The sequence below is a fragment of the Nicotiana sylvestris genome, chromosome 2, assembly GCF_000393655.2.
Source record: "Nicotiana sylvestris chromosome 2, ASM39365v2, whole genome shotgun sequence".
NCBI lineage: Eukaryota > Viridiplantae > Streptophyta > Magnoliopsida > Solanales > Solanaceae > Nicotiana > Nicotiana sylvestris.
The window spans coordinates 5,403,219-5,415,657 of NC_091058.1; the positions used below are offsets into that span (position 1 = coordinate 5,403,219).

At 33.5% G+C, this 12,439-nt stretch overlaps 1 protein-coding gene across 2 annotated transcripts; it reads left to right on the forward strand.

Moving 5' to 3' along the window:
- The first annotated feature begins 4,731 nt into the window (after positions 1–4,731).
- Positions 4,732–11,277, forward strand: LOC104219338 (uncharacterized). 2 transcript variants are annotated; one of them, XM_009770017.2, is made up of 2 exons: positions 4,732–4,747; positions 10,444–11,277. In XM_009770017.2, exon 2 carries the CDS (start codon positions 10,484–10,486, stop codon positions 11,102–11,104), a length of 621 nt encoding a protein of 206 aa, XP_009768319.1. In that variant the 5' UTR covers positions 4,732–4,747; positions 10,444–10,483; the 3' UTR covers positions 11,105–11,277. The 2 variants fall into 2 exon arrangements, with proteins under 2 accessions (XP_009768319.1, XP_009768310.1); XM_009770008.2 differs by lacking the exon at positions 4,732–4,747 and adding an exon at positions 10,250–10,331.
- Positions 11,278–12,439: the final 1,162 nt, after the last annotated feature.

Genomic DNA, 12,439 nt, shown 5'->3' on the forward strand with positions numbered 1-12,439 from the left:
GCCAAATTCCAAAAAGGAAAACGGTTCTACAAGAAGAAAGACAAGAGCGAGACAAAGTGTTACAATTGCCAAGTCCTAGGGCGTTTTGCTCGTGAGTGCACTGAGCCGAAAAAGGTAGCATTTCAAAGCGCATCTCTTAGTGCTATATATATTTCTAGCACTATTTTACTAACTAAATCTCATCATGTGTGGATTGTAGACTCAGGGGCCACCGACCATGTGAGCCGCGATAGAGAAGCGTTTATAGAGTTTTGTCGAGTTTCACCTGGATCAAAGCATGTATATGCGGGAAATAATGCAAAGCTTGAAGTCAAAGGGATAGACACTTGCAGAATGGATATGTGTGGTGGCCGATCTTTGATGTTGCATGAGGTCCTATATGTTCCAGAGATTCGACGAAACTTAGTATTCGTGTATGTTCTTCTAGATTTAGATTTCAATTTGAACTTTAGTCGCAGTGGTCTTAGAATTACTCAAGACAATGTTTTTTATGGTTTTGGACATCGTTATGATGGTTTTATTGTGTTAGATTGTAATCCTTCTACGTATAACTATTATGTTGACCGTTGTGTTATAACATGTTATTATAGTAACAATGATGTTGATGTTATTACATGGCATGCAAGATTAGATCACATAGGGCATGATCGAATGAATAGATTGGCTAAGGAAGGACATCTAGGTTCTTTCTCTAAAATTGAAATGCCAATTTGTAAAAATTGTCTTACCGGAAAGATTACATGTAAATTATTTAGAAAGGCTAAGAGAGCTAATTTTCCATTGCAATTAATTCATTCTGATATATGTGGTCCAATGAATGTTAGGGCTAGGTCTGGTGATTTATATTTCATTACATTCATTGATGATTTCACACGCTTTGGTTATGTCTATTTGATTACTCATAAATCTGAAGCACTAGAATGCTTTAAGAAATATTTGAATGAAGTTGAGAATCAATTAGACAAAAGGATTAAGACCTTAAGAACCAATAGAGGGCGTGAATATCTTTCAAAAGAATTTGAAGAATTGTGCAATGAAAAGGAAATCGCCAGACAGTTAACTATTCCGTACACACCTCAACAAAATGTTGTAGCATAAAGGAGGAATAGAACACTATTGGATATGATAAGGTCCATGATGGCGCAGGCAAATTTACCTATCTCATTTTGGGGAGATGCGTTATTGACTGCAACTTATATATTGAATACAGTGCCTTCTAAATAAGTTTCTTCCACTCTTTATGAGTTATGGACTGGTCATAAACCAAACTTAAAGGATTTACGATCTTGGGATTGTGATGCATATTTAAAAGATTCTTTTAGCAAGTTTGGTAAATTAGGTGCAAAAGGCAAGAAATGTATCTTTATAAGATATTTAGAACACTCCAAAGGGTATGTATGTATTCATTGGTGAATTAGAGAATGGAAGTGTTACTGAAATTGAATCGCGAGGTAAAGAATGGAGAGCCTCTTTATGAGATGTTGAACTCTGACATTCAGCAAGTGTCTTCTGACACAGTTAATAATCAAATTGATCAAGATCTTATCTTGATCCGAGTGGGAGTAGGAACTCACAATCCCAAAATCCTTCCGACGAACCTGAATTTCAACTACGAAAGAATGCCAGGAAAAATATACCAAAATGTACTTATGACATTGAAGATTATGTTTTCTTGGTATCTCCCACAGAAATGGATGAGTCAAAGTCTGTGACTGAGGCTTTTTTGAGCCCTGAAAAAGATGAGTGGATGAAACCAATGAAAGAAGAATTAGAGTCCATGAAAACCAACAAAGTCTGGGATCTAGTTGATCTTTCGCCTGGGCGTAGAGCCATTGGAAACAAATTGGTTCTCAAAGTTAAACGCAAAGCGGATGGGTCAATAGAAAGATACAAGGCACGATTGGTGGTAAAAGACTTTACTCAAGAAGCTGGAATAGATTATGAGGAAACCTTTTTACCAGTTGTGAAGTTTACCTCAATTCGCTTACTTTTGGCTATTGTTGCACGTTTGGATTTGGAATTACATCAAATGGACGTGAAGACAGCTTTTCTCAATGGAGAACTAAACGAATAAATCTATATGAAACAACCTGTAGGCTTCATCATTAAAGGCCAAGAAAAGAAGGTCTGTAAATTGAAAAGATCTATTTATGGCCTGAAGCAATCTTCAAGGCAATGGTATTTGAGATTTCACAAGAAGGTGATCCCATATGATTTCACCATGATCGATGAAGACCATTGCATTTATGTGATGATGTCAAATGGGATGTTTGTAATTCTTTCTCTTTATGTGGACGATATTTTATTGGCCGGAAACAATTTGAAGTATGTGAAAACTATCAAGTCATGGCTTTCAAAGTCATTTGACATGAAAGATATGGACGAGGCAGACTATATCCTTGGAGTTAAGATCCAAAGAGACCGTTCCAAAAAGCTACTGAGTTTATCTCAAGAAACTTATATAAAGAAAATTTTGGAGCGTTTTCGCATGTATAGTTGCAAATTCATGGATACTCCTATAGCAAGAGATGAAACTTTAAGCCTTGAAATGTGTCCTAAGACTGAAAATAAAAAGGAAGACATGTCTCGAGTTCCATATTCAAGTGTTGTCGGGAGCTTGATGTACGTTATGATGTGTACTCGCCCAGACATTTATTATGTCGTAGATCTGATTAGCAGGTATCAATCCAATCCTGGAAGAGATCATTGGAAAGGTGTGAAGAGAATTTTCAAATACATGAAGGGAACTGCAGATTATTTACTATGTCATAGCTTGAGAGGACATACAAATGCTGATTGGACTGGTGATCGGAATGATAGAAAATCAACATTCGGTTATGCCTTCTTACTTAATGGTGGTGCTATATCATGGAAAAGTAAGAAACAAACATGTACAACCCTTTCAACAATGGAAGCTAAGTTCGTGGCTTGTGCGTCTGCGGTACAAGAAGCTATTTGGTTGAAGAGATTCTTGGAGCATTTGGATATTACAAAGAACTCTCAGGGTCCCATGACTCTATATTGTGATAGTCAAGCGGCTATTGCATATACAAAATATCCTAAGTATCACAGCAAAACCAAACACATTGACATCAAGTATAACTTTGTAAGAGACATGGTAGCAAGTGGAGAGATAAATTTATAGTACATTCCGACGCGAAGCATGATAGTTGATCCTTTTACAAAGGCGATATCTAGAGACCTATTTGAGAAATATGTTATGGCTCTAGGTTTGCGAAGGATATGAACTTATTTATGTATTGTAAAATGACTTAAGTAATATAATGCGCTCATCAATATTTGACTCGTGAATTATGCTTACATCTCGTATGTATGTGATGAATATTTTGTTGATAAAGTGTGTCGAACAAGTCGCGAGATTGGCTCTCTCACACGAGCAATCGCCTCTTACGTTAAGAATCGTGAAGAGATGAGACCTTATGGAACCTTGGATAATGTGAGGTTATATTTACTTGTAGAGGTCGGTCTTGACAACTAATCAGACTTACGAATTTCATTATTCTATTATGACTTATTTTTTAAGCCAGATGGATGTTTCTCTAAGAAGATGGTTTGGGGATTATTGAAGTGAGAAACTCAGGTTAGACATTTGGAGGTGTCTAGACCAAGATCTGTACAGTGTTGAATGATTAAAAGAATTAGGCACACGCGCCAATATAAGGTGAGAACACCGTAACGTGTGTTTTATACCATGTGTACTATCGACCATGGGATAATGGAAGAATGAATCCCTGCTTCTTCATTGTGTGAGATCCCAAAAAAGTTATATCAATTTTTATTAGAATACCCTTTGACCTTTTACTGTCTCTTGAAGTGCCAATCAGTGTTCTACTTTAGCATATCACTAATAACTATGAGTGATTCGGCAATGCAGTGCATGTTTAGGAAAACAGTTGATTTGGAATGGAAAGATTCGAATAGAAAGGGAAGACGACTAAAATTTAGTATTTAACCTGCATTCATAGGTCGACCATTACACTTACCATGAGGGTATTGAGTGTAATTGTGGATACAAAGTTAAACATGAACTCGAGTTCGCCTTTTTTCGAGGATGAGGGATCGGATAACTAGCTGCTAGAATAGCCAACAATGTCTGGGGTATTGCGAGTAATAATAAGATCCTCACGATAGTAGTGAATCATTTCCGCATGTGATTGAATTTCTACGTAGAGCTATTAAACAACCTTAAAGGGCGTAAGAATAATGTAGCTCTTAAATTACGTGTGTAATTCACATGGCACTTGTTTGGGTCTAGAGGTTTCTAGGGAGTTAAACTTGTTGTCTATTAAACTCCTGATCTAGCACCGTTTTAATTTGTGAAATCCTTTCTCATTTTTGACATTTTGAAGAAGAGGAAAAAAAAAACCAAGTCCTTTGAGGGGGCGTGTGTGTGTGCTTGGGGGGGGGGGGGGAGTGGGAGGGCTCCATAGATACAAAACTCTGCAGATAAGCAACTATAGTATATTATAATAAAGTTGAGAAGATGCTTAGCTGTAGTCAAGATTTAAAAAATTATATGTTGAAAACTCAATGACATATAGACCTGATTTCCATAAATTACCATTGCAGATACATTGAGGAGCTTAGATCCGATCAAAACTTTTTCTTTCAAATATCAAAAGAAGAAATAGTGTAGCTACTTTTGCTTGTACCTCAGAGTAATTTTGGAGTACTCTGCATAATTGGATGCAACCTCTTATTTTGTGGCTACCGATAAGAAGCTAAGGTACTTCTGCTAATTGCATTGCTATTCTTCATATTTTCATTGCTTCTACTCTTTCCACCAAATTAATGATTTTTTTTATCTGATTAAATTCCTTTTTTGTTTGTTTCTCTTTCATTTTTTTTTTTTTACAATATAGATGGACCATGGTTAATTTTGTCAATGTATTTCTGTTTCTGTATTCATGTGTTCGGGTGCTTTTTTTTTTTTTGGTTTTTTACCTGGTATCCGGTAACCCGCATTGTAGCCCGATTATATTCAAATTCGCACCGTGTAAGGCCCCATTCGGGGAAAGCGCTCCCTACCAAGGATATTTTCATACACAAAACTCGAACCCGAGACCTCTAGTGGGAGGAAGATGAATCCAAAGTCGCTTCTATTTTTAAAAAAGAACTAGAGTAAAAAACGACAATTACCCATGCCTAATGAGAAAAGCAGAAAAAGTAGCAACTGGAGAGTTTTATTTCACTAACAAATACAGTAATGCGGTAAATACAAAGAAATGTGTATATCATACACCTATTTTTATCACTTAAAAGATATAAATTCTTGCTTTAGTTTATACTGCTAAAATTAAATTATTTGTGTAAAAATCATTAGCTATAACCATACGTTATATAGTGATCTCTATTCTTTTTTCTCATCCCGCGGAGACAGGGGCGGAGGCACCTTGCCCCAAAGCGGTGTCATGTGAATATGCATATATAAATAATAAATAAAATAATTTTTTAGATATAAATATAAAAAAAATTGCATCGTTTGTTATTATAGTAATATATTTGTTTATTTATTGTTGATATCGCTTACGAAAAATCATGTGTATATCACTGCTCCGATAAAATTTGATCAGAAATGAGACTAACTCTTACTATAATAAATAAATTTAAGAAAGGAAATTCTTTGCTATCGTAGGGCCTGATATATACTACTGTTTTCATCGGAAAAATGACACTGTATAACCGCTATAAAAATAATAGCCGAAAAATATATAAAATTTATATATATTTTGTAAATATATACATTATTTGTAAATATATACATTATGTATGTTATATACAAAAATTATACAAATTTTATACACTTTTTCGCAGTGACGGATCGCACCGTCGGTAAACTTATTATATATTTATGTAGAAATTTTCTTAAATTAGGTTAAATATTTGATCCCGCCACCCTCAGTTGCTGACTAAACAAAAGTGTCATGACTGGTAGACTTTTTGGAAAGCTTTTCTCTCGTGTGTAAAATTCGAGTTCGAATTTATCTTGAACCTTATTTGACTTTCCCTTTTCGTGTGCTTTTTATTTCCTTTGTCCCAATCATTTTTCTTGTTGGCACCCGCCACCTTTAAATCCTAGATCCGCCTCTGCTTTTTCGGCTACCAAATATAAATAGTTTTGGGGCGGACTAAAAGTGATAATACCCCGTTTTTATTGCTCCTTCGGTATAAATTGGCTAATATATATTCACAAAAAACCATACATATTTGCTTTGGAAAAGATAGTTTTGCAACTATTATTTGCTAACAGCCATCGTGCAATCCATGAACTTATTATCTTCTTGACTTGTAGCCTTTTATGTGTTTTTTTTCCCTTCTTTTTACGGGCACCTGAATTTTTTTTTTTTTATAGTCTTCTGTAATCTTTTCCCTCTTTGGACAATAATTTCTATTTTTAGTCCAATAGCTTTTAAAAAGAAATGAAAAGAAGTTAACGCTTGAATTTGTTTGTTTATAACACATTTGTTGAGTATAGCTTTATCGCAATAATGCAAGTTCACGTGAAAAGTAATCCATCTCCTGGGAACTTTAATAGTCTTGATTTCATCAATATTCGTTTCATATCTTTCTGACAGTCAAATAAATTAATTAGACTTGCGAAATTTAAACTCTCTTCTTTTGTTCCCGTCTGTCCCATTAAATTAAACTTAGAATGGTATTAGCAAGTTCAAACTACAAAATTATGAATATTGCTATCTATCCCTTAGACCTATGTAGTTATATATGGTGCCTGATTCCTTCAAAATATTGCTGTATTCGTGTCAAAATCTTCAAATATTATGCATGTTCAAAGATTGGAGAGTACCAACAATATAGCCCTAGACTAAAAACAGGAGAATCTAAGCTAGCGAGTGGACATAGATTGAAACTTAAAAAAAAAGTTTGTGAAATTGTGTTAAAAAATAATTTTTAGAAGTTAAAGTTGTGTTTGGACATGCATTTTATTTGAAGAAAAGTTAAAATTTTGTCGGTGGAAGAAAATTTTTATCCAAAAACTGCCCTAAACCAGTTTTTGGGAACTTAAATTTTTTTAATTTTTTTCTCTCTAAAATATAATTATATTTCATGAATAAACTGAGGCCAAAATTTATGGCCAAACGGGAGCTAAGATATTAGATGTAATAAAAAAAATTATGAAGGATTAAAAGAAAACAAATAGGGAAACATCACTTGTGGAATCTCCACACTCAACATTGGAAGTAGAATTTTTGTGTTTCATTTATGTCTATGACTTATCTCACCTCGTGATCATACTATTTTACAGTCATTAGTTGAGGTTGACCTAATTACTCTTGCTAATTAAGGCACCCACTATAAAAATATACAAACTTGATTCCTTATTTTAAATTAAAGATGAAATATTTACTCAATAGCTAACCTACGCTCAATATAGAAAAAAAGAAAGTAAAAAAAAAAAAGATGCTTCTCCTCGATCTAAAGTTACTGTGGTAAGCATATGGAGTTGTAAAATTGATATTAGTAGTAAAATGTTCCTACTTTAGCCATGTACAATCAAAATAAGGACAATAGTATACAGGAGTTGATGGATGAAAATAACATAAACGCTAGATGATTTATTTGAATTTAATTGCAAAAATTTGTAAAAATAGCACGGACTAGCCAGTTTTCGGATTGGTTATTCAAAAATAGCCAGCATTTGCAAAGTCATTGAAAAATAGCCATTATTTTGCTGCAACACGGAAAGTTCCAGCATAATATACTAGAGATCGGTGCACCTGTATATGAACTTTCAGCATATTATGCTGGAACTCCAACATGCGGAAAGTTCCAGTATATTATGCTAGACCAATATATTATACTGGAACTCCAGTATATTATACTGGAGAATATACTGGAGTTCCAGCATATATTTTTTCGGATTTTGAACAGTGTTTTCGTTCAGATTTATCTTTACATGAAAAGTGGCTAAATTTCAATTGCTTTTGAAACTGTGGCTATTTTTGAATGACCGCTTGTAAATCTGGCTATTTTTGAATTTCTCCCCAAAAATTTTGATGGATAAAATTAGTCGGTAATTGTATGGGTAGAAAGTAACATGTGGACAAAAATAACATAAATGTTAATCCCTCTGTCCTAATTAATGTGAAGGTGTTCGGATTTTGAGAGTCAAACAAATTTTATTGTATTTTTTATATGTCTTTTAAATTATTAATTATTGTGATTTATAGTACTTTTTACATAGTTTTTAAATATGTAAAATTTTATTTCAAAAAATTAAAAAAACTCAGTGTCCAAATGCATGGTCAATATTAAGAAGTTTAAAATTCGAAAAGCAAAAAGTATCACTTGAAACAAAAAGTATAGTAGGTAATTTCTGTCAATCTTCCTAAATTTTGATGGACAAAATTATTAGACATTAATATTGTGAAAAATAACAGATACTCGATAGAATAATTAAGGTACGCACAAGTCGAAGGTGACAAAGAAAAATAACATTTGACAAATGAGGGGTGCGATGGGGTAGTGATAGTAGTATTGTCCACTGACAGCACAATGGGGGCAGATCATAAGTCTGGCAAAGGAGAAAAAAGATTATGTTGGATCCAAGACATGAAATTAGGAATAGAATTTACGACAATTTCATTGTAATGGAAGATGTTTCACTAACTTGGATTCTGCTCGAGGGGTCTCTGTCTATTGTCACATCTCTTACATTCCCTTTCTTAGCTCTCTGCTTTCATTCTTGTGCCAACTTTATTTTATCCCCACCAAGAACAGTCACCCCCAAAAACTTGAATTAATCAACTGTCGAGTCGAATATGGTTCGGGTCGAAAATAAATAATGAAAAAACAGATAAATTATCTGATCCGATCCATATTTAATACGGATAAAAAACGGGTTAACCGGCGGATAATATGAGGAACCATATTATCCATGACTTCTTGCATATGATCACTTTTGGGAGAATTCCTAGTTTCCCTAACTTGAGAAACCCTCAATTTGAGGCTTTACAAAAGTAAAAGTTAGGCTCATTAATTATCCATTGGTTACCCATTAGTTATCCGTTTTCTAAATGGATAATATGGTTCTTATCCATACCCGTTTTTAAAAAGTTCATTATCCAACCCATCTTTTAGTAGATAATATGAATGGTTAACTGTTTTCTTTTAACCATTTTGCCATCACTACTTTCAGATATTTCATTTGTTTTCTCCTATTTCAACTCTTGAAACTAGAAAAAAGAAAAAGAGAGTGATAGAAAGAACATGTAAAGATGGAGAGAGGGGATGAAAAAATAGGAATGAAGATAGAATAAGTATGAGTTTAACTTCTATACACTTATACAGTTGTAAGACTGATTATACGATTTATACAATAATAGTCTAAGAGAATTTTTTACTGTTAAATTGTTTAAACGATAACTACATGTAACGTCCTTAAAATTTTGGATTAGTAACATAACACATAAGAAATATGTTATTTATAAAAAATATTTCTGTGTGATGAAATATTTTGTAATTATTGCTGTCAGCAACCAAAGACCATATTCCAACTAATTAGGCGTGGGGAAGACAGATTGCCCAAAGTAGTTGGATTTGTAACTGTGTGATGAAGTTTTTCACCAAATTCCATAGCAAATATGCCCTCTCTACTTAGGTCTCAGGCTGTCAAAACAACGGAGCAGTAGTTTTTCCCCATATTTCTTTTTTGGCCAAATTTTTTTACCTTGTCCGTTCTAAATACATCTCTCTACCCTTTGGAAATTTAAATTTTTGAAAATTCTGAAAGTGTGCATAAAAATAATATAGTACTCCAAAGTAGTGACTTTATTATTTAATTAATTATTAATTACAATGTTAATTTGACTTTATTATTTAAAAATATTAGTGAGATGACAGATCAGCAAAGTAGTGAAAAGAAAACAAATTACGTCACTTCAAACTTTAAGTGTCAATACTATAAAAAATAAATAAATAAATAAAAGCAGCCCAGTCCGGGTCCGGAGAAAGACCGAACCACAAGAGTCTATTGTGCGCATGTTTACCCTGTATTTCTGCAAGAGGTTGTTTTCACATTTTAAACCCGTGGCCTACTAGTTGCAACTTTACCGGTTACCCAAGGCCTCAATCCTATAATAAATAAAAAATTTAAAAGTTGCTCAATTAATTGTATAAAATTAGTAAGTGGTCAATTGTGAATATTTGGTACATTCCAAATTAAAAATAATTCTATATAGACGGAGACGAGGGATCACTATTTATTGTACTCTTGGAACCATTTAAGAGTCAAAGACGCTTCCAAAGTCTCACCATACCAAATCCCATTAGCTGATCTGTCCTCCATTGCCGTACCACTCATTTTCTCTACATTTTTATATACTGTTTGTGTGTGTATATATATATATATATATACATATATTAAGTCATTAATGTTCTTTATTTACACGGCTGGTTTCACAGGTTATTATCATCAATAAAGAGATATTATTAAGAAGTTGATATGGATGTATACCCATCTCCAGTTGCTGCACGTAATCCTAAAGGTGGCGCAATGATCACCGCCGTGAAGAACCGCCGGCATGTGGTGGCTGTCGACGATGACGACGACGCCGGAGACCAAATCGAGTGCACCGGAAAATCCTGCAAGTCATGTACAGTTGGAGTGGTGGCAGATTGCGTGGCATTATGTTGTTGTCCTTGTGCAGTAATAAGTATTTTAGGTCTGGCATTTTTCAAGATTCCATGGATAATGGGTAAAAAAATCTTGGTTAAAGGGAAAAAGAAAAGCAGTAAAAAGCTGGAGAAAAAGAAGAAGAAAAAGAAGAAGGAAATGGAGAAGAGTTACAGTTACCGTGACTGTGTAACGTATGAACTGGACAGTATTGATGGAATATCAAGAAGAATAAAAGTATTTGAAGATGAAGAAGAAGATGAAGCAGAAAAAGAAAGGACAAAATGGGGAATAGTAATTGGAGAAGAAGAAGAGTTAAAAGATAAATTTAGTGGGAGATTTATTGATGCAGAAGAAGTTTGGTTTGAGTTGTATGAATTTGGTCATTTGGGTTTTGGTAGAGTTTCTTTCACTGGAATCTCACCTTCTTCTACTAATAATAGGTCATAACTTTTTGGCCAACTTTTTTCATCATTTCTGTAACCAAAATTTTCATTGTATTGTGAAGGAGAGGAAGAGAGGTAAGCAAGAATTTACTATTACTAGGTTTCTTGTTTTGTGAATTAATTGTACAGTTTAGTTCTAGTCGTAATTTTAATTATTATGAATTCTTGTGATCACAATGCTGATATTGCTTCATTGTTCTTGATACACAGTAAAGGCTATTATTATTATTAGTAGTAGTAGTGGCGGAAGTAGAATTTAATCTTAACGGGTTTTACTTTTAAGATTCTTGCTTATAAATTTAAAAATATGAGTTCAAAATTTAATCTTTATTTGACAAATACTTAATTTAGTTGAAACCAGTTAAATTTGTTCCATCCGCCTATGCGCCATAGGGGTTGCACTTAGTTGAGAAATGAAGCTAGGTGTAAATACAGTGGATAAAATTTTACTCGATATTTACACCAAATAAATAAATACAAAACATTTGTTTTGAATATATACTTTTAAACATTTAACTATATATGATTAAGTGATAGAGTACATTTTTACTTTAATTTATCTATTCTTAAGGTTAATAATTCGGTTAGGTCTTAATAAACTTCATCATTGTATTTGAAACAATAGGATCATCAGAGCTATCTAGTTAAATCACAGTATTATGTGTATTTTCCTTTTCACATTTAAGAGAATCTCTCTTCATTTTTGTTATTAAACACCATTTTTTTTAAATGAAGCCAAACCTTCTCCCATTATGATTTTAATACCCTCTAACTTTTATCTAGTTTCTCACTTTTCCTCCTCACAACAACTCCATATTCTTAATGCATTCCCCAGTTTCCTTTAAAATGCTTAATTATTAACATCAAATTACAAATTAGATATGAATTAATTGGGCAAAGTGTGGGGGATGGAAGAATTGCATAGCATAATCATGTTTTTAGCACAAAAAATAAGCAGATATCTTTTTTAAGCTTTTGATACAAAAAACAAAAAAGAAATTATTGCATTTGGTAAACATATTGGGAAGAAAGGGCCCCGTGGACCTCCATTTCCACCTCATCTCACAAAATAAGGCCAAAATTGTAATTGATTAATTACTTGGTATTTCCTTATTTGGTAATGCAAAAAAAATAAAAAATAATACTGACGTGGGGTCCGGAGAATGACCGGACCACAAAGGTCTATTGTACTCAGTCTTACTTTGCATTTCTGTAAGTGTCTGTTTTCATGACTCGAACCTATGATTTCCTGATCACATGACAACAACCTTACTAGTTACTCCGTGAGTATCTCATCCTTAACATAATGAACCTACCCTAAGTTATGTTCGTTAGAATA